Source organism: Sphaerodactylus townsendi, linkage group LG12 (assembly GCF_021028975.2).
Source record: "Sphaerodactylus townsendi isolate TG3544 linkage group LG12, MPM_Stown_v2.3, whole genome shotgun sequence".
Lineage (NCBI taxonomy): Eukaryota > Metazoa > Chordata > Lepidosauria > Squamata > Sphaerodactylidae > Sphaerodactylus > Sphaerodactylus townsendi.
Window position 1 is genome coordinate 19,767,229 of NC_059436.1, and position 27,618 is coordinate 19,794,846.

The following is a 27,618-nucleotide window of genomic DNA, read 5'->3' on the forward strand; positions in this document are numbered from 1 at the left end:
CCAGACACCCTAAGGTTCAAAGCTGAGCCTGTGAGACTTACCAAGTGGTTTCCCTGGTTACTGGGACACCATGTGGGCTCAGTGGTGTAAGAAAACTGCAACCAGGAAAGCTGAAGTCAGTCTTAGAAGAGTAGCTGTTCAAAAGACAGGTTGAGTCACCATCAGGTGACTCCTAGGTAGTCGCTGATTGATCTCTGATCCTATAAAATTGCAGTCTTCTTTGGTCTGTGCAATTACTACTCAGACGAGACTACGTGAATTTTATCATAGTCAACTCTAGATCTGAGGCTCTATTGAAGGCAGTGAATTGCATTACAATCCTCCTTTTGTCTCAAAGCAAATTTTAAGCAGGAAAAAAACCTATATTTGGATTTAATAAAGTATTCTATTTCACTTTTCATCCCAGTTCTTTTATGCATGTTATAATTTCCTGAGAGGCAATGTGTCCGACTTCCTCTTTCTTGTAATTTGTCCTGCAACACACAGCAATTCAGCTCAATTTTATCACATTGTTGTGTTGGGCTGGCTTGATCACCGCAAACGAACAGTCAAGGGCCCTAACAAAAAGAGGTTAATGTTTCTTAACAGCTTCAAATGATCTTTCAAACAGGCAACTTACTGGCAAGGGATACATTACTCAGTAGATGAGTCTGAGAGACAGAAAAAGAAGAAAACAACCCAGTAGTTTGAATTTAGAAACCAGGAAACAGAGATGGCCATTGGTAGAAAGAAAGCTGAAAGTTTCTAGCCCAAGTTCACTGAAGCTATGTTGGGATAGGGGAGCCCACACAGTTCCCTGAGGTTCTGTTTCCCACTGTAGGAGTGCCTGCTCATAAATGTGATGAAAACACTGCTCTTTCATTGAAAGAATTCTAAAAATGATAATACTGCCCTTATAAGTTCTTACGGCTTGAGAGAGCGAGGAGCAAGTAGCAACACAACATTTTAAAAAATGGCCTGTTTATGACGGGTGATCTTAGGCTAAGCTGTGGCTTTGTCTACGAGAACTCCTTTTCCACCTTCTCAATTGTTTGGAATTAAAGTTCCCCCAAGAGCCCTCTGGTCAGTGAGCAACAAGGTCCTGGTGATCCCTGGCCCTTTTTTGAAGGCCGCCCTCAGAACGGGATGGATTGCTGACTGACCAGAGGGCTCTTTGGAAAAGTTCAATGCAGTTCTGCAGGGCCTGCAAGACAGAGCAGGTCTGCCAGGCCTGTGGTCAGTGTGGAAATAGTACCACTGAGGGCTTCTATGAACTATGGGCCTTCCTCTCTTCTATTCCCTCCCCAACTACTCCATTGGGATTGTAGCCACCATCTGGATGAGTGCATTCTCTCCTACTCCCACCCCTACTATTACAGAGGGGTTTAGCTGCCATCTGGGGAAAGGCCTGGATTTTTTCAAATTTAATGAATTGAGCTGTTTTAATCATAACAGCAGCAGCAACATCATTTGATTGATTGATTGATTGATTGATTGATTGATTGATTGATTGATTGATTGATTGATTGAACTTGATACCCCACACTCCCCAGTCATGGCTGGTCTCAGGGCAGCTAATACTCGAATTTAAAATACAATCTTCAAGTATAACCAACTTAAACGTTCCAGATATAATACTTACATAGAGGGTGATTTAATAACATTTTACCCACAACTGTCCCAGCTCTCACCCTAATTATATAATTCATATGGGTGAGACAGGAGGGGGCATAGATTCAGAGGGTCGGAGGATACTACTATAGACCAGACAATTTCAGGTATAAGCCCCGCTGAATAGTTCTATCTTACAGGCTCTGCATAATTTATTTATACCCCACAGGACCATAATCTCTACTGAGAGTATGTTCCACTAGCAAGAAGCCAGAACTGGAAAGGCCCTGGCTTTTGTGGAAGAGAGTCGGATGTCCTTGTGGCCAGGGACCTCCAGGAAATTACTACTACAGGATCGCAAGGTCCTCTGTGGGCAGTATGGGGAGAGGTGGTCTTGAAGACATGATAATCCCAGACCACTCAAGGCCTTGAAGGTTAGTCCTTAAAAATGATCTGGAATTCAACTGGCTGCCAGCACAGCTGGTAGAGAACAGGTCTTAATGTGCTTTCTCACTGGAGTTGCAATGAGCCATCTCATGGCCCCATTTTGGACCAGCTGCAGTTTCAGGAGCAATCTCAAGGGTAGGCCAGCATAGAGCAAGTTAGTAGTCTAACATGGAGGTGGCCGTCACATGGATCACTGTGGCTAGGTCTGTATGGGACAAATAGGGAGCCAACTGCCTGGTCTGATGAAGCTAGAAAAAGGTCATTCTGGCTGTACGTGCAACCTGGACAAATAGGACTCCAAGGTCACACCCAGGCTCTCTATGGTGAAGGCAGGTGTTAAAGCCTCACCGTTCAAATTCAGCAGCTGGAATTCCCTCTTTGTCCCACCTTGACCCAGCCACAGGACCGCCATCTTTGACTGACTCAATTTCAGTCTTTTCTGTCGTAACCATCCCATCCAGACACTGGGCCAAAACATCCAGGGCAGAGGCTGGCTGGCCTTCCATCAACAGAAAAAGCTGGGTGTCATCACCATATTAATGGCAACCCAGGCCAAAGCTCCGGACCAGCTATGCTAGTGGTCACACACAGATGTTAAACAAGATTGGGGACAGGATTGCTCCTTGTGGCACCTCACAAATAAAAGAGTGCCTTTGGGATGCTTCTTCTACTAGCATTACCTGCTGTCCCCGTTCCTGGAGAAACGAGGCCAGCCGGCTCAAGGCTGTTCCCTGCACTCCAGCAACAGCGAGGCGATGGGCCAAAATATCATAACCAACCAAATCAAATGCTGGGGTGAGGTTTAACAGCATGGTCTCCATCCCATGGTCAGGACGGAAGCCAGATTGGAATGGAATGTCAACACTTTTAAATTTAAATGTATTGATACTGAGTATTATTTTAAAATGGCGTAAGCCGCCCTGAGCCCACGTTGGGAAAAACAGTCTATAAATCTAATTAATTAAATATAAAATAAAACTTTGACATGAGTTCAACAGAAATCAATCTATGCCAAAAAGCACACATGAGTTGATGATTAGGCTGCCTAATATTACATTTGCTAATAGTTTTATCAGTGGCAAAGCAGCCTGTAATTTTTCAAGGAGGACATTTTCCCACTCTGTGGGAAGTACAGACCATTTGAAGTCGGTAGTGTTTGCAGAACAATGTCAGTTTTGATGATAAATATGTATTATTCTCCAGCCAGGAAGGGGCATGTCCTCTTTTTGTTTGTTTTTCTGCCTAATGCCAAAGTCACATTTGGGCTAAAAAGTCAATTACACGTAATAATTCTGGAGCCCCTGCATTTGTCATAGTTAATTTTTTCTACTTTGTTGATGAATCTGCGTTGCATTGGATTAAGGAACGAAGACTGCAGACTCCTCAGAGTTAGAGACTTGGTGCCCCACACTTCCTTGGCGCACTGGTGTCAGATTCAGGTCAGTACCACTGCGTGTGGGGAGAAGGGTCTCACTCATGATCCCGTGCACGTTTTTCCAACCTGAAATGGCAACACGAAACCTCTTTTTGCTGGGGGCTGCAGGTGTATTGATTCACAGCAATTTACCGAACAGAGCAAACAACAACTCCCTAGGCTGCTTCAAGTCAGAAAAATGGTGTGGGGAGGAATATCTCAGCCCCTGTTCCCTGCCCAATATAGTCTGAATGTGAACCAGGTGCCTATACAACCGGAAAGCATGACATTCCCAGAAGGACCCTACTCACGGCTATTCCTGCAAACTACAACAACAACAAAATGTACAGTTAAGGTCTCTAACTGGGACATCAGCATGGACCAAAGTGAAAGTTAACCCCACCACCACTCAATGGTCCAAAAAAGATCCCCTCCAAGTTGCTTTTATCTTACAAAAGAAAAAAAAGCAGGAAATCTGACAATGACTTTGTGCCCAGGTCAAATTACTGCCCCAGACTCAGTTGTGGGAGAAGTGGATTTTGCTGGGACTGAGATTGAATCCTCACTGCCACAAAGCCCGATGAGTCGCTGACGGCCATTCATTCTCCCCTCCTTTTTCATCTGTCTCTCAACCTAATCTCTCCCCCCCCCCCCACCCAGAGTTCTGAAGATAAAGCAGGATAATGTTCACATCTCATGCTCTGAACTCCTCGGAGAAAAGTTAAGATGAAATAGAACTGCAGGGGGGAAAAACACAGTGCGCAGTTTCTTGCATGTGCTGCTGTGTGACATGTCTGGCGAACATTGCTATGAGATCTTTGGTTGTGCCCACTGCTTGCTGGATGCAGGGAGGGACCAGATGAGAACAGATTTACCCTCTCCAGCAGGTAATTAGCACTCTTGATTCTGAAACTGATAAACCGGCAAGCATCACCACAGCCTCAACTTTAGCCAGGTGCTAAATTATCACTTTTTTAACACAAATTGCGAAGTCCAGTAAGGTCACCAACAAGGGGGATATAGCTCCTGTGTACACATTTTCTTCCCTGGCTCAGGGTGAGGCATTCTAACAGCCTTCAGGCTTTTGATTAGTCACTCTGATTCTTTTTCAAAACATCCTTTCAAACACTTCAGCACTTATTTATTTACTGATGTCATTTCCGAGGTAATTTTAATCATACATTTTTGGAATTTTAATTTTGCAATTTTTACGTATTTTGACAAATCTGCCGTGACTCGTTAACAGTACTATATTCTGCTCAGTATCAATCAACAGTTATTGCCAGCTGTTCCTTGCAAATTCTGTGATGAGTCACATGGGGTTCACAACTTTTCTCAACAGCTGGAAGTCTGGCTAGCAAGACTAAAGATTGACACTTAATTAATTAATAGTTAATTTAGAAGAGAAGGAGAAGAGTTTGGATTTATACCCCTCCTTTCTCTCCTGTAAGGGGACTCAAAGGGGCTTACAATCTCCTTCCCCTCCCCCCCACAACAAACACCCTGTGAGGTGGGTGGGGTTGAGAGAACTGTGACTAGCCCAAGGTCACTCAGCTGGCATGTGTTGGGAGTGCACAAGCTAATCTGGTTCACCAGATAAGCCTCCACAGCTCAAGTGGCAGAGTGGGAATCCAACTTGGTTCTCCAGATTAGAGTGCACCTGCTCTTAACCACTACACCTCGAAAACATAGTCCATAGTGTAGAAAACATAGTCCAAGATCCAGTGCAATTTAGAGCTGGATGACCCCATGTTTTGTTGGTTTTTGAAAGTCTACAGTATCTGCTAGGATCACTCTGACATCCATAATACCCCCACACAGCCCGGTATTGCCAGAGCTCAGAAGCTAAACAGGGTCCATACTTGAATAGGCAACTTTCATAGAAGGCCAGAGTTGCTACACAAAGAAAGGCAATGGCGAACCACCTCTGCTGACCTTTTGCCTTGAGGTGGAACTTTGTGGGGTTGTCATGAGTTGGTAGTGACTCAATGCCACACTGTACCTCAGAGGCATATCTAGGAAAAATATAGCCCAGTGCAAAATCTGAGTTCCCCGCCTGTATGGGCAACCACCCTCCCCCACCATGGCCAAACTTGAAGTCAGTGTATGACTTGAAGTCAGTGTATGGGCCCGGGGGCCCGGGGGCAAGGAGGAGGGGTATGGGGTGATTCCCCCCCCATGACTAAATGGTTGCAGCCCAGGGACATTTGACCCCATGTCCCCCTGGGTGATATGCCCCTGGTGTACCTTTAGGCTGGCATTTGGCAGGAGGCAGGGTTTATGCTGAAATGCTACATAGAAGGGACTGTGCCCTCCCAGAAGTATGTGGGTATTGCTAAGAAATGGTGAAGGGAGAAAGAGGTGAGCAAAAGGATGGTTATTAAAATAAAGTCCATTCAAGCTGGGCAAGGGGTTCTTTGGGGCCAAATCCAGGTTTGAGCAGCTGGCAAGACTGGCATCACTGCAGCACTGGGAGTGGAGGAAATGAAAACTTCCACGGGCCTTTGCAGGCATCCCGAGCACAGGCTATGTTTGGAGATGTTTAATGTTTTGCCTACGGCTCTGCAATGCCTAAAGCGATTCCCCAGCCCCGACCCTCATCTGCTCGGTTTATAAAAATTCATATTTCTATTTTTTGCCTTGGTGAGAATTTTAAGCAGATCAGCAAACAGACAGGCATGGAGCCCACCGTACCAAACCCAGTTGACAATAATGAGACAAGTGGCAGAGAGCAGAGCCAGAGTACATGAAAACAAGCTTGTATTTTCGTCACCTTGTCACTTCCCCCTTGTCCCCACCCCCAAAATTGGCTTCTTCTGTGTTCCCCTTGTACCTTGCCATTAACCCAGGTTATTAGATCTGTTACAGGAACCAGAACGGGGTCTCAGTATACTGCCAATCTCAGACAGGCCCTTTCCTCTGACTGAAATATCTCTAGTCTGGTAGGGGTTACAGAAACTAGCAATAAATAACAGCCATGATACGGTGAGCATTGTTTGTTTCAACGGCAACCGTTTATGCACCAGCTAATTAAGTTACACAGCACTTGACAAAGCCACTTCACAGCCTGGTTTCCTCTTTTTAGAAGATGAGTGATGGGCAACAGGTAAATTGGGCTTCTTTGGTAGCTGCTTTCTGAAGAATCTTTTCCTTGGCTCCCTAGCAGCTGGAACTGCAAGGCGGTTCGCTGCTGATGTCTCCTCAGTGCATGATGGAAGGAAGAGACATCGCTAAGCACAGTCAGAAACTTGTAACCAAAAGGCAGCCAATACAGCTGGATCGGGATGAAGGAAGTGCTGTCACACTGCTTGCAAAATTCAGTTACTGCCTAGACTAGAGAATACATGCTGATTTCAGATAAGTTATACAGACTTTAGGAAGGCTGGATTTCTCTAATGCCTTACTGTCTCTGCAGGCCAAAACTATCATAGCTCTAGTGGATATAACAAATGTGACTTGCCAATTTTCTAAAACCAGAAAGTGCTGTTTTTTAAACACAGAAAGGGCTCATTTTGATTTGATTTTGACATTTCGTTGTGATCAGCTTGTTTTTTTCACATGGTTAAAAGGGGAGAAACCCAAAAGAAAGTTGTCCAGGCTTGCTGCATGACTGGACTCTGCAGGACCTAGGAGAGCTCCTAAGGAGAGTCGTTGTGCTGGTGTTGTTGCTCAAGTTGAACTCTGGCCCAAATTCCAGGAGTTGGCAGCCTGAGCAACCCTAACCCTTTTGAACCAGGAAATCAGGCCTGACTCTCACATGTGGAAGAACAAAGGGAAAGAAAGAATATCAGTCTACGGGTGATGGATTTATATAATCCATGCTTTGTATAATCGATGCCTCAAAGATTAGTCCTCCAAAATTACAAAACCTTACAGATATGATGAAATACACAGCTGGGGGATGGGGGGTGGAGAGTGAGCTCACAGAATTGAATCAAGAAGGAAGTTTGGGGACAGCACAGAGGTGTGGAAAATGTTTTCAAGAGACTGCATAGCAGTGAAGGCATTTTGAAAATGTTTCAGCCTAAATAATAGTTTTTAAAGGGAATTCACTGAAGACAGTTTGAGGCTGGAAATAAAATGTTTTCAGTACCAAAAGGATAATGCAGAACTCTATGGAGGAAAACTTTTATTTCCTACCTCAAAACAAGTTTTTTGGGAAAAGGGCAGCTGCTTACAATCTGGAGCTAACACTGGCTAACTGCTGGGCCACTCTGGAGGTAGGGGGCTAGCTTTTGAGTCTCCGTCAACTTTGCACCTCTCCTCCCACCCAAGATCCTCCATCCATCTTCTCAGCTCAATACTTGCTCTTGTCTGTTGGACGTTGAAGTATTGAGCTAGACATTTTGCCACCCTGAGGAGGAATATACATGCTGGATTAGGACTCCATCAACATTTCACTGGGACGAGATTTTGTGGTTCTGGTGGAAGAAACAAGGCAGCATGTACTTATTTTCTGGACTTCTGCTTCAAAACTTGTTTGGTTCTATTTTCCTAATCCCTATGCTTGTCATAAAAATGAAAGACCCCATCTGGCTGTTCTCTCCCACTGACCATTGGCAGTTTCAGTAAAGGGCAAACTGTCCAATGACACCTCTAGTTCAAATGCAACACTCCAAAAGTCTTCATGGGCAGCCTGGAAGTAGTCAGAAATTACGCACTATGGTTGCCAAAACTGGCATTAAAATCCCATTTATCTGAATAGGCCACCTTTGTTCATCACACAAAGCCAGCTCTAGATAATTGGGTCAGGCATTGTTCCAGGAAATGACTGTTGTCAACAGGCCGTGAACAAACAGGAAGGCTGATTGGAGGATCTACATTCATACTTGCTGTGAGCTCCAGGAACAGCTCTCTTGAGCTTGCTGCCTGCCATTTATCACTTTCCAGTTATTTCTGCTTTCCTGCCTCCCCTCTGGTCCCTAGAACAGATCCTATCGAGATTTTCCTCCTCGGGACTGCTCTGGCAAATGTCATTCTTGCCCCCAGCAAATAGGGAATAGGCATTCAAAGACTCCTCAGAAACTCTCAGCCCAAAGAAAATGTCAAGAGTTCTTGTACAAAATATTTCCACTGCTTTCTCGCATTTTAGTGTTAAAAAAATATGGTGGCCAAATCACCTCAATCAATATGCTCTGCTGCCCAAAGAACAAACAGAAGGGGAAAGTGAATGGGCATTTTATATGCAAGAGAGGAAATACTGCCACCTTTTTCAGCTCGAGGTGGGAGGGAGTATGTATGTTTTCATGCATTTTTAGACTGGCTCTGCCCACACCACTTGAAGTCTTTTATATCTTTCTAATTAGCACACCTTATGAATCTCAGTGTCTTTCTTTCATCTACTTCCTCACACAAAAGCCCTACAAAATACAGAAGTGTTTGCAATTAACCCTGCACCATGGCAGCCGACGTTAATTGTTTCCTCCTAATTTTAATTCTCTTGGAAGTTCTCTTTTAGGTAAAATGTTAAAGAGGTTGGAATTTGCATCTCAATTTTTTTTCTTAACAAAATCATGGTTTAAGGAGCAGCTAGGACTGAATTGTGTTTTAGTTGCAATTAAGATTCTCCAGGGTGATTTTGCATCCCATGCCTACCCTAGTGCAAAGCATCAGATGACGGACAGATCCAAGCAAAGACTCCTTCGCCTCCCATGGGTCTTACAAAAATGAACAGTGAAGAAAATAGACAGAGGGAAGCTCTTCTCCTTGAAGTCACCAAGTGAAATGACTTGACAAGAAGTTTAGCGCAGACAAATGGAACCTTTTCTTCTCACAATGCATAACTGACTTTCACAATTCTTTATTATCAGATGCGCTGTGAAGGACCATCTCTATCTGTACATACTCGCTGGCATCCTGTCCTTCTCTGGCCCCACCCCCAAATCCCCTGGAATTTTGCATCTCGGTGTTGGCAACCCTATCATTTCGGTTTAGACTTCTTCATCCCCCCCCCCCCCCGCTGCAATTCAAATTTCGATTCCCTACCCATCCTTTCACAACAAAGACAAAGTGGTGGCAGAATCATTTGTTTCTCACAAGAGGCAAGGTGAAAACATTTCTCTCCACAAAACCCCAGGGCTACCACTTGACAGAGAGTTCTCAGTGATGCACCTAAAATGCAGGTTCTTTCTTCCCCCTTTTGTTCCAAGACATCACAGACTCCTTTGTGGCTGTCCCTCCTCACTTCCAACAAGGCAAAGCTCTAAAAATCTATACCAACAGCCCAAGGCATCAGCAAACATTCCAGCAACAAATAGCAACAATGGAAGGCCCGGTTAGCTCTCTGGCTGGTCTGCAGCCTTTTATGGGAAGGAGCTTCTGTTAGATTAGATCTCCTTGGAGGGCACGGCTGCCAAGGTTTGGGGTTGCCACCTTCCTGGTGAGTTCTGGAGACTTCCTAGAATGACAGCTGATCTCCTGATGACACAGATCAGATCCTCTGGGGGGGGGGGGAAATGACTGATTTGGAGGGTGGCATCTACGGCATTATATCCCACTGAATATTTTGTCTTTCCCCAAACCATGACCCCACAGGCTCCATCCCAATCTACAAGAATTTCTCAGATTGGAACCCTACCAACTGTGTTATCCACTAATAACAGATGTCCTAGTCCAAATGTTCTAGTCCAGATCATCTAGTCCTGTTCTCTGGAGGGGTGATGCTAGCTTGGGAAGCAGCTGTGATGGATGATCAACCCAACTGATCTAGATCTTTTGATGGTTACCAAAGCTACATCAACAGGAGCCTTGGATTCAGACCAAATTGTGCCACCAACTACTTAAGAAAGCCTCCAATAAACAGTGCATCCTTTCCAGGATTGGTGCCCTCTCTAGAATCTGTTCCTTTTTTTTACATAGAGGATAGATTTTTGCCCATGGGAAGCTTTAAAATAGGGAAGATTCCATCCCCCACCTGCTGATCAAAGTGATACAGTGCAGTGTTGCTTAGTGACGAATGACTTATTCAGTATACTAGCTAAGGTTAATTTATCTGTATCAATATGACTACGAAGTTTACAAGATCATAAATGGAGATCCATTTTATATAATCATTTTTAAAATGTCTTATTGTTGTTCTTGTTGGGCCTTTCCCCACTCCCTTCCATCCCCCCTATGCCGCGCGCTGCTCTCAGCGCGCGGCGTCAACGTCGTCTTGTGTAGGCGTCCCCACAACCCAGCTCTGTCTTGAGATGGCGTCCAAAAGCCGTTGAGGAAGAAGCGCCTGGGATTGCGATGATGCTTAAGAGGTGACAGCTGACAACGTCGGGGCGGCTGCGCTGTGGCCGCCCCTGCCGTGGGGAGGGAGGAGGAACCCCGCACTACTCTCCTCAAGTAGCGCGGGGCTTACGGTAAGTGGGGAAAGGCCCATTGTTAAGTTTGTTCAAGTCTACTTTTTATTTTTTAACTTTCCTTTCTTTTCCTGTAATTCTTTGTTGATGAAATAAATATTATGTTAAGAAAAACAAGTGTCACAGGGCAGTAAAAGGTTGGCCACGTGACCCTGGAACATATCTAGCATCCAGACTTTACTCACCCGAGCAATCAGCTCCCCGACCATCCCGGTCCAGGTGCCATTTGCTTCTGGGACGCCATAGACTCCATCGCCCACCAGATGGATCTTGTAGTTGAAGTGGAGGATCTCCGCCAACTCTTTCAGCATGTCCACGCAGAAGCCTTCGTAGCGGTCATTCCCTTCCAGCTCTTGATGGTTCCCCTTGAGCATTAAGTAAGGGTTTTCCTGCATCAAAACTGGGCAGCTGTCATTCTCATCTTAGGCATCAAGTTGCAACAGCACTAGATTTAGCACAAATCGGAAAACAGGGGCTGGTGATGTGATGGACTTACTGAGCGTCACCAGGAAAGGAACTGGAAAAGGGATCTGCAACCTCTTGTTTCTTTTATGTTGAACTAGATTCTGGCCCAGTAGCACCTTAAAGACTGAAAAAAAAATGTCAGGATATAAGCTTCCAACGCTTCCTTCATCGGATACTTTCATCAGCCATTTGACTCTCGAAAGCTTATACCCTGAAAATATCATCGGTCTCTAAGATGCTACTGGACTGGGATCTAATTCTTCTACTGCAGACTAATACGGCTACCCTCTTTTTAAATTTTATTTTTGTTCATGTTATCTCTAGTCTGCCTTTCTCACGACTCAAGGTGGATTACACAACATGAGTCCATGCAATCAACAGATGAGACATTCCATAAACAATGCAATACGATTAGGGTTGTAGAACCAACCAGCAGTCTAAAAACAGAACTGAAGCAAAGCATAAGTATTAACATGACACATGGAAAGATGCAAAATTCCTTAGCAGGATCCTAGTTTCAACAAAATATGCCCAGTAGTATCAACCACAGTCCTTCATAATTTTTCCAAGCAACTTTGTGAATAATACAGGGCAAGTCTATTGCCTGTGTAGAAAAGCCCTCTTGAATAATTCGGTTTGGCACAGTTTGCAGAAAGCCGTGAGAGCAGGAACCTTCCTGACTTCCTCAAAATGGGGCCACTAGAAAGGCCTGTACCTGGGAAGTTGCTGATTTTGCCCATTTGCGGGTTGGCACCTGCAGAACACTCTGCTCTCATGAGTGAAGCTATCATGGCAGAGAATGGGGGGAGAGGTCTCACAGATAGGAGGGTCCAAGACCATGAAGAGCTTTGAATGTGACAGCTAATAAATTGAGCACAATAACTGGTGGGAAGCCAGAAAAGTGTCTACAGGATGGTAGCAATATCCGCACTCCATCTAGCTCTCAATTATAGCCAATCTGCAACATTCTGCAACAGCTGGAACTTCAGAACAGATTCTGAAAATCCTACAGAGTTGCTGTAACTCCTATGGGGTTGCTATTAGTCAGCTGTGACTTGATGATACTTTACACCTCCAGAGATGGAACTATGAGTCAGATGCAATCTATTAAGGAAGACTGGGCTGGCAACTACAACCAAGAGTCAATCAGCAGGACAAGGTCACTGAGGTCCATGGGAGATGTGGGAAGCTGCAGGTGAATGGTAGAGTTGATGTCTCCAAGATGTCCAATGCTGGGGTTTCCTTGACAGTTCAATCAAGAAACTTTGGTCAATGGCAGGAGGGACTGGACGCTCTGCAGTCAAATTGACTGACATCAATGCAACCACACCTCCCTCAACTAATGAAATTATTGCTGCTTCCAAGTAGTTTGCTAAGAGAGAATCTGGTGCTACAGTTGAAGGACCTAGCAAATATAGGCAAGGAAGCTGGGGACTAGATGTACTCTGCAGGCTATTGACCAGATAATATCAAGGCTCATGAAAGCCTAAAGATTTTCACCTGCTGCCAATTGTCTTCCAGATGGGAAAGATGCCAGCTAGAGTACAAGGTCACTGAGCATGAAACTGTGCATAAGAAGCCAGACAGAATTATGGACGCACCTTTAAATATGCTTTCGGAAGTCCAGTGGGTGAAAACTGGCACATGATATTGAAAAAGCATCTGGCCACAGTGGTAGACTAGTGATGCAAAGACTCAGAAGGAAGGATGTTACATCCTGCATGATTCAAATTGTAGCAACCTTGCTCATAGCAAACAGAAGAGGCGATCCATTTTCTCCATACCCTAGCTCTTTGTCATAACCAAAATGATGCCCAAAGAGGAATTTGAGGAGCTATGTGTCCCCATTCCTAGCCCACTCCTACCCACTCATCTACACTCATCAAATATCTTCCTGAGCAACTCATCCGTAGGAGTTTAACAGCACCATCATGAGTGGTCCCTGGTGTGCAAATACTGATTTGCTCACCTGTTCTACAGGAGCATAGTGAAGGGTTGTCATCTGGTGATGAGGACTGGGAATGGTCAATATCTGGAGGCCACCCCTGAGATACCCCTTTAGGAAAAAAAAGAGATCAGCATGACCCCCCCAAGCTTACCAGGATGGTGGTGACGATGAGTGTGGTGTTGAAGAGGGTTTCTGAAACATTAGAAGAGAAGAGTTGGTCGTCCATTGTCAGGCCTTTGGTAACGTGCCAGTGACCAATCTGCAGGGGAGGAGGAAAGAGTAGAATCAGGACATTTATAGAGCAAATTGCTGCTTGTTCCTGCCATATGGCTGTGCTGACTGACATTAGTCGGACCAGCCCCATAAAAGGCGACACCTGATGCTTCATTAGCTTTATGATGCACCCCACCACCATTATGTCAAGGAGAGGAATAGCAGCTGCTGTCTGGCTTTGGCAGACTCAACCAAGACAACCATCTCAGTGCAGAAAAACCTGTTCTATTCATCGGCCTAATTTCAAGGGGTGAACAGAGGAAACAGTCAAAGCTGAATGCCTACAGGGATAGGGTGTAGAGAGCCTTGGAGGAAAAGTACTACAGACTGGAGACCAGAGCTATCATACCTGGGCTTCCCCCGAGAGCAGCTCTGCATGGGCAGCAGCATACCTTTCATGCCCCCATTGCTCCCTTTCCATCTTCACTTTAAACCACACGTTTTGCAGTCCTGTTCAGCCAGCCACTATTGCCCCCAATCTTCCATCCTCTACAGCTGCTACCGGGAGATTAATTAACCCCTTCCAAAAGACACCATCCTGGCTAATCAACCCCAGCAATTCTACAAGGAGTCTAATCCTCCCTATCTAAGCTTCCATGTTATACTTATTAAAAGCAATTTACACTCTCCAGTAGAAATGGAATGGAGCCATAAATCCTTCCTGACACCATAGAAGGGTCTAGTTTCTCCCTGCGTATAGTAGAAATATCACACAACCAAGGAAGGAGGTATGAATTTCCAACGCACAATTTTGGTGGTGATATTTTGTTTTAAGATGGATCTCCCTCCTCTCAGAGCTGATGTTCCCTGGTTGGTCCAACTAGTTTCATTATCTGTGGAGGCTCCCATCAAACAGGTGAAACCAACAGGTCTTGGGCATGTCCCCATATCAGAAGATGGGAGAGAGGACATTTCATCCTCATGGGCATCCACGGGTATGCCACAAATCTGAGATGTTTGGTTGCCTGCAAAATTCACTGAAGACTCCAACCTTCACACTCAAAGGATCTTGACCACTGGCAGCCAGCATCTTAGAACTCCAGATGCCAGAGAAAAGGAAGACCCATCGGATCTTAGTCTCAGAAGGTCGCTGTGTTGGTCTTCAGTAGAAGAGCTAGATTTTGAGACCAACAAAAACCTGGAGCTGTGAGCTTTTGAGAGTCAAAGTTCTGAAAAGGCAGCTGTGACTCTTGACAGTTTATATCTAGAAAATCTTGTTGATCTTGAAGGTGCTACTGGGTTTGAATCATCGGTGAATCTGAAACCATGGAAACTGGTTTATTTTCCCAAGAGAGGGAGAGTAAGAGAAAACTGGAACTAGATTTCAGTGGGGAAGCCAGTCCATTTGGCCTACTTGCCAAAGGAGCTGATGAATGGGCATTATCAAAACCTGAGTGGGGAGAGAGCTGTAGGCTACGTGCCAAAGGGCCTCATTGCCAGGGCTTAAGGTATTTCCCATGAAGAGCCACATTCCTAACTTTGGGTTGGGGAAGGGGAGATTTTCAGCTCAGCAGGCAGAAGTTTTAAAAGATGGAATCTTCCTTTGTTCTGGGTTCATAGAAAAATAGAATCATAGAGTGGGAAGGGCCATCCAGCCCACCCCATGCAGGAGCAACCTAGAGTATCCTGCTATCAAGTGTCTGTTCATCTGCTACTTGAAGACTGCCAGAGAAGGGAAGCCCAGCACCTCCCTACACAGCTGATTCCATGGCTGAACCGCTCTTACTGAAAAAAAATCCAGTATTCTATCAATACCTTCCCACCTGTAATTGATACCCTTGAAACTGAAACCCTTGAAATTGATACCCTTGAAATTTTTTTTTAAAAAACCGTACTCTCCTGTTGATTCCTTCCCACCTATAATTGATACCCATTATTGCAACTCCTATCCACTGCTGCCCAGGAAGGAACAGCTTCCTGCCCTCTTCTAAGTGACAGCTCTTCAGATACTTAAAAACAGCAATCATGTCCCCTCTCAACCTTTGCGTTTCCAAAATGAGCATTCCCAAGTCCTTCAGCCTTTCCTCATAGGGTTTGGTCTCCATGGCCCTGATTATTCTCATCATTCAAAACCAAGGTACCCCAAGGCGCTGGCCACTTGAGAGGCTGATTTTTACAATGTTGGGTGGAGGCAACACCCCAAGAGAAAACACACTTTTGCAAGCAGGCAAACAGGCAACATGCCTGTGAGAACACACAGACCCAGGACAGGATTGTGACATCTAGCATTTTGCCTTTCTTAGATTTCTTAGCATCTCTTCTTGTCACTGCTGCTGCTGCTTAGGAGAAGGGGGGGGGAAGTCTCTAGGGCTGTTCAAAAGTACTTCTCACAAAGTACTTGTCCTATGAGTGCTTCATGCAGGCTAACTCCCGGAGCCTCATGAACCCCTTGTGCCATGGGGAAAGGCTGGAATTCTCTAGTAAATGAACTGAAATGGCCAGTCCCTGTATCATACGTGTTCTTAGGACAAGACAAAAGCTCAAAGCAGGCCACGTTTCTCACTCGTGGTCTCAGCCTATCTTGGCAGCAGACAATACGCCTTGTGCAGGCAACTCGAATCAATTTACTTCAGCTGGTAGAAGTTTCCCAGCGCAAATGCTCTCTAGGCACTCGAAAGCCCACTTCAGTTGAATGCGCTAATCAGTTTAAGTGGAATTTAAACTAGTTTAAGCGAGCATGTAATAGAAGTGTGGTCTGGGGCGGCTAGATTGGTGTTTGGCATGTGGGCGCAAAGTTTTCAGATAAAAGCTGAAAGGCATTCCTCGCCAACTGCAACTGCCGGACTGTATCCTAAGAAGCAAACGGTGGCTGATGGAGAAGACTCATCACTGGATTTCCAAACCTTTTTTAAGGTTGCAGAGTATCAAGGAGGGAATGAATTGAACTGATGCTGCGCTGCCGAAGGATGGTGTGTGTGTTTGTGTGCATATCTTTCCCCCACCAGAACCATACTCCTCTCAAACTATTACTGATGGCTAGAGGGGAAAAAAGACAGGAACCCGCAGAGTAATCCTGGAAAGAACGACATAGATCTTGTTTTCATATTGGGAATAGTCATCTTTCTCTGCTGCTGCTAATATAAGCCTGGAGGCTGTTTTTAAAGGAGAAGATGGCACATCAGGAAAGGGCCGTACCACGATCCCAAAACGACTCTCTGCAGGTGCTATGTCAGGAGATTTGATCCTGAATCTTCTTTATTATGTATGGTCTGATTCATGAATGGCCCCCATACGGTAATGGACTATGGGTTCAAATTCCAATGCAGCCCCAAAGCCTAGTGGGTGACTCTGGGTCTGGCCAAATCACTGAATACCAAATCTTTGGTATTATTCGTACCAGGCCAAAAACAGTTTATTGTCCAATGGTTTTAAAGGTTGCTTGTTACATCTGTTATTGAGATTTTTATTTTATTTTATTTTATTGGGCTTGCTACTCTGCCTTTTTCCATCTGAAGTCGGGCTCAGGGCGGCTCACAGACTTAAGTGTGAGTGTGAGAAAAAAGAGGTCACACAGACCTTCTACGGTTTTAAGATTCGGCTTAATGCTGTATTTTCAGCTTACATGTTGGTTCTTATTTTTTTAAAAACAAGGTGTTTCACATTTCTTTCAACTGATGCTTCAATGGAGATTTTTTTTAAAGTGGGGGAAATGTCTGATAAATTTGACATACTACAACTGCCCAAAGAGTTTACAGCTGAGTTGAATTTGAAACAGAGACTTTGGAAACCCACTTATGCTCTTAACCATGACCCTACACCACTTTTCTGTTCCACTGTGATTACCAGACCACAGAAACACTTTATTCTAATGCCTTTCTCTTCCTCTCAGATCTTCCAGGCCTCCTAACCGGCCGTTTAGCAACAGATTAAGTTTAATTTTGACAATGCTCTAAGTTTGCAATTTCTTCCTTCCCTGCGGTGTGTGCTGAAACTAATTGGCTGCCGCCTGTGTCACAAGAGTTGATGTGACCCTTTCGAGCATGCTGATGCCGAGGCTAAATACATCAAAGTGCCAAGGTCACCCCACCACACTGTGCTTATGGAGGCTCAGAGCTGACCCCTTCGATGGCACCATAATGACACTAATTGACTCCCACAGTCCTCTGATTTGGAAGTTGGACACAGTTAAGAAAAAACAAAGCGACCAGATTTTCTCTTCTCATGGGCATAAAAGAAGTTACTGATTGCTCCCATAAGATAACATCTCTGCCTGCTGAGATTTCTGAAGGCACCCCTGCTAGCAGGCAGTGAAAGCAGGAAAGCACCAACATCATGCAGTAAAGTCAACAGTAAAGTCATGCAGTAAAGTCTCTCTCATGCAGCATCATGCAGTAAAGTCTCTCTCTCTCTCTCTCTCTCTCTCTCTCTCTCCAGTCTTTTGTTTTCCCTTCTCTTTGTCTACCAACGCTGCATAAAAATTAACTGCTAAGAAGAAGAAAAGTTTAGATTTATTCCCCTACCTTCTCTCCTGTAAGGAGCCTCAAAGGGGCTTACAAACTCCTCTCCCTTCCCCCACCCCAACAACAAGCACCCAGTGAGGTGGGTAGGGCTGAGAGAGCTCCGAAGAACTGTGACTAGCCCAAGGTCACCCAGCTGGCGTGTGCACAGGCTAATCTAGTTCCCCAGATAAGCCTCCACAGCTCAAGCAGCAGAGCATGGAATCAAATCCAGTTCTCCAGATTAGAGTGCACCTGCTCTTAACCGCTACGCCACTGCTAAGGACTACCAGAATGGGAGACACTGTTGATTCTATGATTCTAGTATTTTTTTTAGAAAGGTACCTGCAGCCCAACAGGTAAGTCCTGAAAGGCCAGGGCTCACCTATGTGTTGGATTAACCAATGTAATTAGATAATTAGCTATTTGGTCTTGAGTGGGGGAGATTGCTAAAGTTAGGGGTGAACAGGTCTTTTTGGGGTTCAAGGTACTCTAGGTGACTGGTTTCTTCTCCTTGTCAACACTACTCATGACGTGCACTACCTGCCAACTGGTCACTGACACGAAAATTCTGACTCCTGATCTCAATGGCTCTGAAGTCCATGCATATTTGCAGTCAAGCTTTCCATCGCTGCAGGGCTGATGCTAAAGGACCTTGCTCTTCTGGATGCTCAAAGGGACTTTGCAAAAGAAGGCGACTTTGCAAAAGAAGGCAAGGATTTCTGTTCACAAATCCCCTGGTCGTCCCAGTCAAGGTACCTGCAGCCCAACAGGTAAGTCCTGGTTCAACTACAACATCTCTTTTCCCCAGCAGAGGCTCAGAACACAACTTGCCAGCTTGGACCTTTTCCAAGCAGAGCCAAGCTTATGTGCTTGCATCTTGCTGTGGAGAGAAAGGACATTCCCTACCATTGGAAAAATCTCCTCCCAAAGATGCTCAGTAGCTTGGGCTAAATAAGAAGGTCTGTTGAGACCTGGTGTATAAATATATTAAATATTAAACCACTTAACACTGCAGGCTCCTCTGGCCAAGAGAACCAAAGAAGAGGATGAAAAGCTTTAAGCACTGCTAATTTGCTTTCCAGCTGAGATCTGGCCCTACTTCAAGACTCACTGCTGTCAAGGCTGATGAGTGGAAACCCCTGGTGACTCATGGAAAGGCGAAGAAAAAGACCATCTGGGGCAGCCAGACTCTGCCTGCCCCTTCAAAAGTAGTCACAGTGCCCCTTGGCAGCCCTCAACTGCATCCAGCTAATTTACCCCTTGAGGGAACAGCTTGTCTCTGGGAGGCAGACACCATATCCCCCTGCAGTGGGTTTAGCCAAACAGCTCTTAATGATATCTCTTTTTAAAGAAAATGATTGAAATTTCTCTTGGGACTGACCATCAAAGAGAAAATGGAAGAACAACCAGGCACGCTGAGGTCTGTGGATTACGGCTTTGGCTCAGGAGAACGGAGAGGAAAACTTTCGAACTCCTGCTGAATCCAAGGATATTCCTTTGCAAATCCATGAGTCACCACTGTAAGCAATGTCCCAAATTGGGCACCTTTCTAAGTGGGCTCTCCTCCCTCTTTCCATTGATAAAGCCCTTCTGTTCATGACCTCTCATTTGTAATGGCTGCAAGGGCCACCGGCCAAAATTAAGTTTTATGAAGTCGTTTGCTGGACTGCAGCTCCCAAATTGAAGTGGGGTGTTGTCAGTCTGAATACTACCCAATGGGAGGGGAAGGGCTGCAAGCAAAATGTAGTATGTCAGGCACATGGCTTAGCACTTTCATCTTGAGAAGCTAGTTTTTCATATGCAGAGAGCATTGTTGTGGTAGAATACTGAAATTTTTACATCCCCAAGAGCTTTTCTGAGAGCCATTTGTGGGTTCCTAGTGGATAACAGTCCTAACCTGGATGACCCAGGCAAGCCTGATCCTGTCAAATCTTGGAAGCTAAACAGGGTCAGTCCTGGTTAATACTTGGGTGGGAAACCACCAAGGAAGCCCAGAGGTGCTATGCAAAGGCAGGCATGGAAAAATAGCTCTAAGCACCTCTTGCCTTGAGAACCCTACAGGTCACAACATAAGTTGGCTGTGACTTGATGGCAACATCCATCACCAGCCGAAAGGAAAGATGCTGATTTGGTTAGCCCCTGGTTAGCCTTTGGTTCATTGGCTAGCTAGCCTCAGGCAAACTTGATGTCTGTCATTTGCATTGCTTTTCTATTCAAGGAAGCAGATTTGCATTGAACTGTGAAGAATAACTCAGCAGTTGTGCATGGACCAAGGAAGCTGCAGAATATCCTCCTCTGGGATGTCTTTTCAAATTATGTTTGGAGAGCCCTCTATCAGGACTGTTTAGAGCCAGCATGGTGTAGTGGTTAAGAATGGTAGACTCTAATCTGGAGAACTGGGTTTCATTCCCCACTCCTCCACAGGAGCGACAGACTCTTATCTGAACAAGGTTAGGTTTCTCCACTCCTACACACAAAGTCTGCTGGGTGACCTTGGGCTAGACACAGTTCTCACAGAACTCTCTCAGCCCCTCCTATCTCACAGTGTGCCTTTTATGGGGAGAGGAATGGAAGGAGTTTGTCAGCTGGCTGAGTCTCCTAACAGGAGAAAAAGGTGGGGTATAAATTCAAACTCTTCTTCTTCTTAGAGGAGCTTTGGACTACAGGATCCAATGCTAACATATCTTAGACAACAGATCTGGCAAAAGACAGATGGAGGGAATTCTCAGGGCCTGCTACTGCAAATGGTCCAACTTCAGCTGACAGGCTACCATGGAAATAGGCAATGTTCAGTTCAGGCATCACCATCAGTGGATAGAAGAACAGGAAGACAATTCAGATGCATGGGAGTTCTCCAAATATTGGTAGGTCATGTGCAACAAACGTGGCTGGAACGACAGCTATGGTTACCCTGTGATTCTCCCTAACCCAGCAAAATTGAGTAATGTAGACATCCAGAAGTGTTGGTTCTCATTATTGGGATTGTTTCCATAGGAACCAGAAGTTAATGCTTGGTACCGTAGGAGATTTAGGGTCTAGGCCCGTGGTGGCGAACCTTTGGCACTCCAGATGTTATGGACTACAATTCCCATCAGCCCCTTCCAGGATAGCCAATTGGCCATGCTGGCAGGGGCTGATGGGAATTGTAGTCCATAACATCTGGAGTGCCAAAGGTTCACCACCACTGGTCTAGGCTGATCATGTTTTAAGCAGGAGGTTGGACTACATGGCTGGTATGGCCCCTTCCAACTCTATGATTCTATGAAATTCATTATAATTTCCACACGGACCAGAAAAAACATACACGAGACAAAGATGTCCCTGTCTTGCGACATTAACGAAAGACATTTTGGCTGAGGAAAGTCAGGACTTCAATTTTGCTCACCCATTGGGATTTTTGTTCATTTGTTCTATCATAATTCAGTTGAACTTTGAGAATTCAGAATGAAAATTGTAACATATGTTCAGGGCACAATTCTACATTGTAAGTTCAAATACCAACTCAGTCTGCACACCTGTTTTCTAGAGGAGAAGAAAATTAAAATATGAGAGAGAATGCCCTGTTTCTCTCGAGGCCAAGAATGCGACCGAGTTTTGTGGCAATTCTAGTTTAGCACAAAAGAGGCAAATTCCTTTTGTGGTTTTTCTGGAATGAAATGACACTTGTCCCTTTTGCTGACAGTATAAACAAAAGATGGTGAAAATATTGCCTTTAAAATGGATGTCTGGTTTTGTGTGAACTGGGTATAAATGATACATAAATTATTCATAACATATAATTGCCATCCTTGACACCTATTCCAAAGGTGGCGTGGCAAATGAAAATGGGATCGTTGTTAAAAGAAAATGGATTGAATAAAAATGGTCTTTCTGGCCATGCACAAAAACGAAAAGAAGCAAAACCACTGGCATCCGAGCATCTCTAATTAATCATCCATGATTTTTTTTTTATCCTGTTTTTCTCCCAAGGGGCTGAGAGTGGCATACGTCTCTTCTTCTCCATTTCATCTTCACAACAACCCTGTGGAATAGGACAGGTTGAGAGCAAATGAATGGCAAAAGGCCATCCAATTAACTTCGGGTTGATGTGGAACCCAGAATTCCCCAGTCCTAATCCAATATTCTAACCACTATGCTACAGTGGGCCTCAATGAAAGCTGATGTCCATAGATAAATATTTCATACCAGGTATCTAAGAATTTCCCACTTTGTTTTATGGATATTGGTTTTATGCTCTCAGGGGTTAATCTCCAACTGCCTTTAGAAGCAGTCAAGTCAAAAGAAAGAAGTTTCCCCCTTCAGTTTCTTCTTTATTTCACAAAGGTAGTTTCAGGATGTTAGTCATGTTTATCTGCAGTACAGGAGTGAGATTTGACTCTTGACAGCTTATGCTTCAAAAATCTTATTGTTTTCTCAAGGGCGACTGGACTTGAATCTCACTCTTCCACATTTTAAGCTGCAGGGTTTGGTGGAGCAGCTCTTCGTATGGTGATGAATGGAGCCTAAGAAGGCAGCCAAGACTGATATGGCCTTGCAGTTCATAAGGCACAGTGAACTCCTGAGCCTTAGAAGTTACTAACATGATCTGTCCATTTCTCTAGTCGATGAATTGACAGTGGGAATGAATCAGAGGGGCAGACATTCTGGAGTCACAAGTAGGGGCGGACATAATTTTTTTTGCTCCATGTATTTTGGTTTTAAAACCTGAACCTCAAATTTACCAGTTCTCTCTGCCACAGCTTCTCAAGTCCATGTGTGCTAGGTCTCGAACCTTAAGCCAATGAAGGGACTCTGTGTTGTTAATCAGCAGTGTTTATTGATAAGCTCAGAGCACCAAAGCCAATGATTGCTTCTATATTTGAAGGCGTGTCTCAGCTTCCACTTCTCAAAGTATGAGATAAAAGCATGGAGAACTTGCCTGCTTGATTACCACCATATCAAGTGAAATCTCCACAGTTGAAAAACTCTAGAATCAAGACAGTGACTGATCAGCTCCACACAAACACAGGACAATTATAGACTATAGCACTCAAAGGGAACAAAGACCAGGATACTTCTATTCAGATCCATTCAACTATTGACCTTGCTAGCTTCATTGTTACTCCCATGCTACAGACTTCTCTGTGACTCACATGCCAGGCTACTCTATTCAGATGGCCTCACCTTTTCACCTCACAGTATATATACTCCACTTGCTTTCCATTCCTACCATCAGATCCTCTGAAGATGCCAGCCACATATGCAGGCGAAACGTCAGGAGAGAATGCTGCTAGAACACGGCCATACAGCCCGGAAACCACACAGCACCCCAGAAATCTCCACAGTTTCCCCCTACGTACTTGGTTGCTAAAATAAGGATTCTGAATTGAATGAGACCATCTGACTGTGGGCCATCAGACTGCAAAGCTTCTAGAAGCCTGCAAATGACTGCAGAGAGTAAACCCTATCTGTAAAAGGGAATGGTTGAGATGAAGAACAGGTAACCTGTTCATTGTGGTCTAGCGGCATGAGACTAGGGCCGGCTGTATAAATCCCCCATTTCCTAAAAAACACGGCTCTGTGGAATTGTGTTACCATCTTTTGCATATTCAAGACCACATTCTCAATTTCAAGTACAAATCCCAGCTCAAGACCCCCGTCAATCCACTTTTCAAAGGCGAAAGGTCAGATGTTCAACGCAATGCACAGCAACAGCAGCTCAGCACTGGAAACGAAAATCACTGTGTCTCTTCCTGTGTTTCAAGTAGGTCTTCTGTATCCATTTCTCCAGGAGGTCCAGACAATGCTTAATGCTGTGAAAAAAATCTCCCTTTGAAAGATGCAGTATCGGAATGGAAATTGCGGTGCATAATCAGAACACCATTCGGCATTTCAAACATGATCTCTGGCTTGATTTCTGAATCCATTTTCATTGAATGGAAGGATTTTTACACACACACACACATACAATATGCAATGCAAAAATTTCTGAACATTATGCTTCAGTTGTGATATTTAAGTATCCATTGAGAACTTCCAAAAAGGAAGAATGTGCTTTGTGCCACGCTATTAGATACTCTCCATGCTGACAGTACTAACGGACATCCCACTCCCTGCTGGTGTAATTTTAGGAGCTAGAAGACTCCAGGCTTAGAGAGGTGGAACAAAGGAAAACATCGTAGTGAAGATGCAAAATCCACAAAGAGCCCAGCATGCATCTGGATTTCAAGGTGAGTGAAGCAAAAGCAGGGGGCCGTTTGGAAAAGCATAATAAATGAACACGGTTGCTTTGGTATTGCTGAACAACCTTTTCAGACAGAGTTTGGCAGCAGTTTCTGAGCCAGCAGCTGGATCAGGGCTCCTGGGTCACCACCAAGCTTTGGACAAAGAAGGGGATTAAAGGATGATCAGCCAAAATGGAAAAGAGAATAGGGCAAAGTGTGCAATGTGGTAGTTTCTGCCTGAGGCTTCCAGTCTGATTGGAACAATGAGGGATTCAGCTTCCTTATGCTTTGCTTCATGCCCCCGTACAATATACTCACACATGGAAGAGCCTGGGTATGGGACTCATATATGGAAATCCAACATCTGGCTGATATTAAGGATGTAGTCAGTTCCATGCATGCTGACCATGGAAGAAGCTTCTTTAAGAAGAAAGGACCTCCCCTTTCAAGTCCAGTTCACAGCACTGAATATTTACTTCCTGACCATGTGCAGGATTTGATGCACTAAAGTTAGTAGAAGAAATGATGCCCTAGCAACAAGCAATATCTCCCACCCTCTGATAAATTTTACCAGTCTTATCAAAACCACTGGGTTTCTTTAAAATTGCTTCACCCAGGAGGGCATTGAACTTTGCTTCTCAATGTATTTTAGGCAAAATCTGGTAACAACTAAAGGATGAGCCAAACAGAAACATTTTTTTCCTATGATTACCTTCAAAGTATCTCAGAAGTTTTTCATTTGAGCAGAGTTTCACCCTGTGCTTTAGGGGACAGGTTGGCAGCAGTTCTAAATGGCACCTATGAAGGAACATTTGAAGTTTCTGTGTGGCAAGGGTTATGAGCATGTTTTGGATGCAGCAGTTCCTTGGTTCCATTTCTCACATCCCAATTAAAAAGACCAGGGAAGAGGTGACATGGACAATCTCCATCTGAGAGATGATACTAGACAGAGGAGCCAAGACTAATTTTGAGATACTTCATGGATATACTCATTTCTATGCTGCCTCTCAACCTTCAGGATCTCACAACAGTGAGTAGCAACACAGAAATCATCTTGGAAAAACCTAAAAACAGTTAATCAACCTGACAGCCAAGCTTAGCTGTCTCTCATCAGAGCTTGAGCTAAGCAGTTCAGCTACGGTTAATACTTAGATGGGAGACCACCAAGGAAGACTGGCAGAGACTTTCAGCACCATGGATAGCTCTCAGAATCAATGGCTCCTTCCTATTCGGTGCCCAAATTGTAGTGCTGAAGAGTCCATGTACTGAATTCAGAGGCCACTCTGCAGCAGCGCATTCTAGATTGTTCCCAGTAAAATGCAACATGCTAAAACACCCCATGACAAAGAACAAGGAGTCTTGCTTTTTAAAAAAGCCTATAGTAAATCAATCAAGTTGGAACCTACTTATGTCAATCCTCATGAGATTTTCAGGGCAAGACCGTGAGTAGTGGTGGTTTGCCATGACCTGCTTCTTCATAGCAACTCCAGTCTTCCGCAGTGGTCTCCCTGGTTAGATTGTAAGATCTGATGAAATCAGGCTAGTTTGGGTCATCCAGGTCAGGGCAAGAGATGAACAAAGGTGGTTTGCCATTGCCTGAATAATAACTCTGGTCTTCCTTGGAGGTCTCCCATATAGGTAGTAACCAGGGTTGACCTTGTTTAGCATCCAAAATCTGATGAGATCAGGCTAGCTTGGGCTATCCAGGATTGAGTCTTCAGGCATGCAGTATGGAAATATATGGGAAAAGAGTTCTGAGCCCTTCCTGTGTGGCCTCACCTCCCACTGTAACTTCTTTTACACTCTTTTTTTGATTGCAGCCTAAAATCTGTCTCCCCGCCTCAGGCTTTTCACTCCTCTATTATTTATCACAGCCAACTGCATTATTTAATTCACAGTAACACGTAACTGCATGGCACAGAGCTCGTGTTTGTTCAGTCCTTTGAATATGTAAAGCATTATAATGTTGTTATTAATAATTCGGCAGGCTGTAAAGCCTTCTAAGCTACAGTTTGAAGGGAAAATGATGGTCTGGCTGTTACTGACTGACATGCAGCCTTGGAAAGAAAACCAAAACAAGCTGGAAAATGGGCCAAATAAAAGTAACTGGAAGGCACTGGTGATGTCCCTTTGTTGAAAGCTTGGCCTGGGAGTGTTGTAGTTAATAACAATGGATGCTAATTAATCAGCAATCAAGGCAATGTATGGTAGTAGTCAGAGCCCTGAGCTAGAGTATCCCTGGGTTCATAGAATCATCTTTTCCTTCCCCTTGAACCCATTACTCCTGGTCCTAGTCTCTGGAGCAGCAGAAAACAACCTTGCTCCCTCACCAACATGACATCCATTCAAATATCTAAACATGGCTATCATGTCACATATTAACCTTCTCTTCATAAAACTAAACATACCCAGCTCCCTAAGTCTCTCCTCGAAGGGCATGGATTCCAGACCTTTTACCATTTTGGTTGCCCTCCTCTGGACCTGCTCTAGCTTGTCAATATCCTTCTTGAACTGTGGTGCCCAGAACTGTACACAATTGGTGTGTAGGGTTGGTGGTTGTCTCTCAGCCTCACAGGGCTGCTTTGACTGCAAAGCAGAACATAGAAATATGAATGCTGTTCTTGATGGTGGGATAAAGATGTGATGGAACAGACAGATTGGCTTTGCTGCTTGTATGGTCATCTTGTAACCACTTGTAGAATGGAAGGAGGTTGTGAAACAGGCTCGCCCTTTCTCAGCATGAAGGGAGGGAAGAAATACCGAAAGTAACAGATTTTGAGTTGCTTAGCTAAGTGGCTAACACATTTCTGGAAGAAGATACTGCCAATTCAGACTGATGTCAACATAAGTCTAGCAAGACAAGCCACACACACATGGTTGTTTTTGTATTTCCTCCTTAGCTGTCTTTTTGTCAAGGATAAAGCTAGCTTAGCAGGGGCTTCCTGAGCCACGCCTTCCCCTTTTTCTCCCCGATCATCATACGATGGGAACTATACTAGCTTAGATGTAGACAGACTGCATCAAAGTTATTTCTGGCCCATTTTCCACCAAAGGAAATCGACCTGTAAGAGGTCATCTTGAACATCCCACTGTTCAGAAAAGGGAAGCCCAAAATGGCATTTGTGTTCCAAGAAATCTAAGCGAACTGTCAAGACTATAGGGACTCTTTGATGTGTGTTTTTAAAGTGAGTTTCTAGTCCTTATTGCTGCAAAGAGATGGCCGAAGGAAAAGAATTCTAGCCCATGCCATGATGAAAAGAAGCAGAACAAAGTGTCCAAAGCTCAAAAAAAAAAAGTTATACAAATGTGCAAAAATTGTACAGGTTACAGAACTGAGCTTTCTTGATTCTCAACTTTGGTGTTTTAGTGCAAAATACCATCCTCCCCTTGACATTCTCTTTCACTTGGTTTCATTGACAAATACCAGTAACAAAACAGCAGTGACCCAATCTTATCTTGCCCCTCTTCACTTTTTCCTGTCCCTCGCAAA

The 27,618-nt window shown here is 44.5% G+C and overlaps 1 protein-coding gene across 2 annotated transcripts in view; it reads right to left on the reverse strand.

The window, feature by feature from the left end:
• The window catches only part of GRIK4 (glutamate ionotropic receptor kainate type subunit 4), a 449,540-nt gene that overhangs the window by 46,819 nt on the left and 375,103 nt on the right, over nt 1–27,618 (reverse strand). Inside the window, exons 11-12 of one of the 2 annotated variants that reach the window (XM_048512834.1) lie at nt 13,365–13,472; nt 10,986–11,165 (exon numbers count right to left, since the gene is read on the reverse strand). In XM_048512834.1, coding sequence (XP_048368791.1) covers nt 10,986–11,165; nt 13,365–13,472 — 288 coding nt within the window. Of the gene's footprint in view, nt 1–10,985; nt 11,190–13,364; nt 13,473–27,618 lie in introns of both variants that reach the window. The other variant, XM_048512833.1, reaches the window with a different exon arrangement.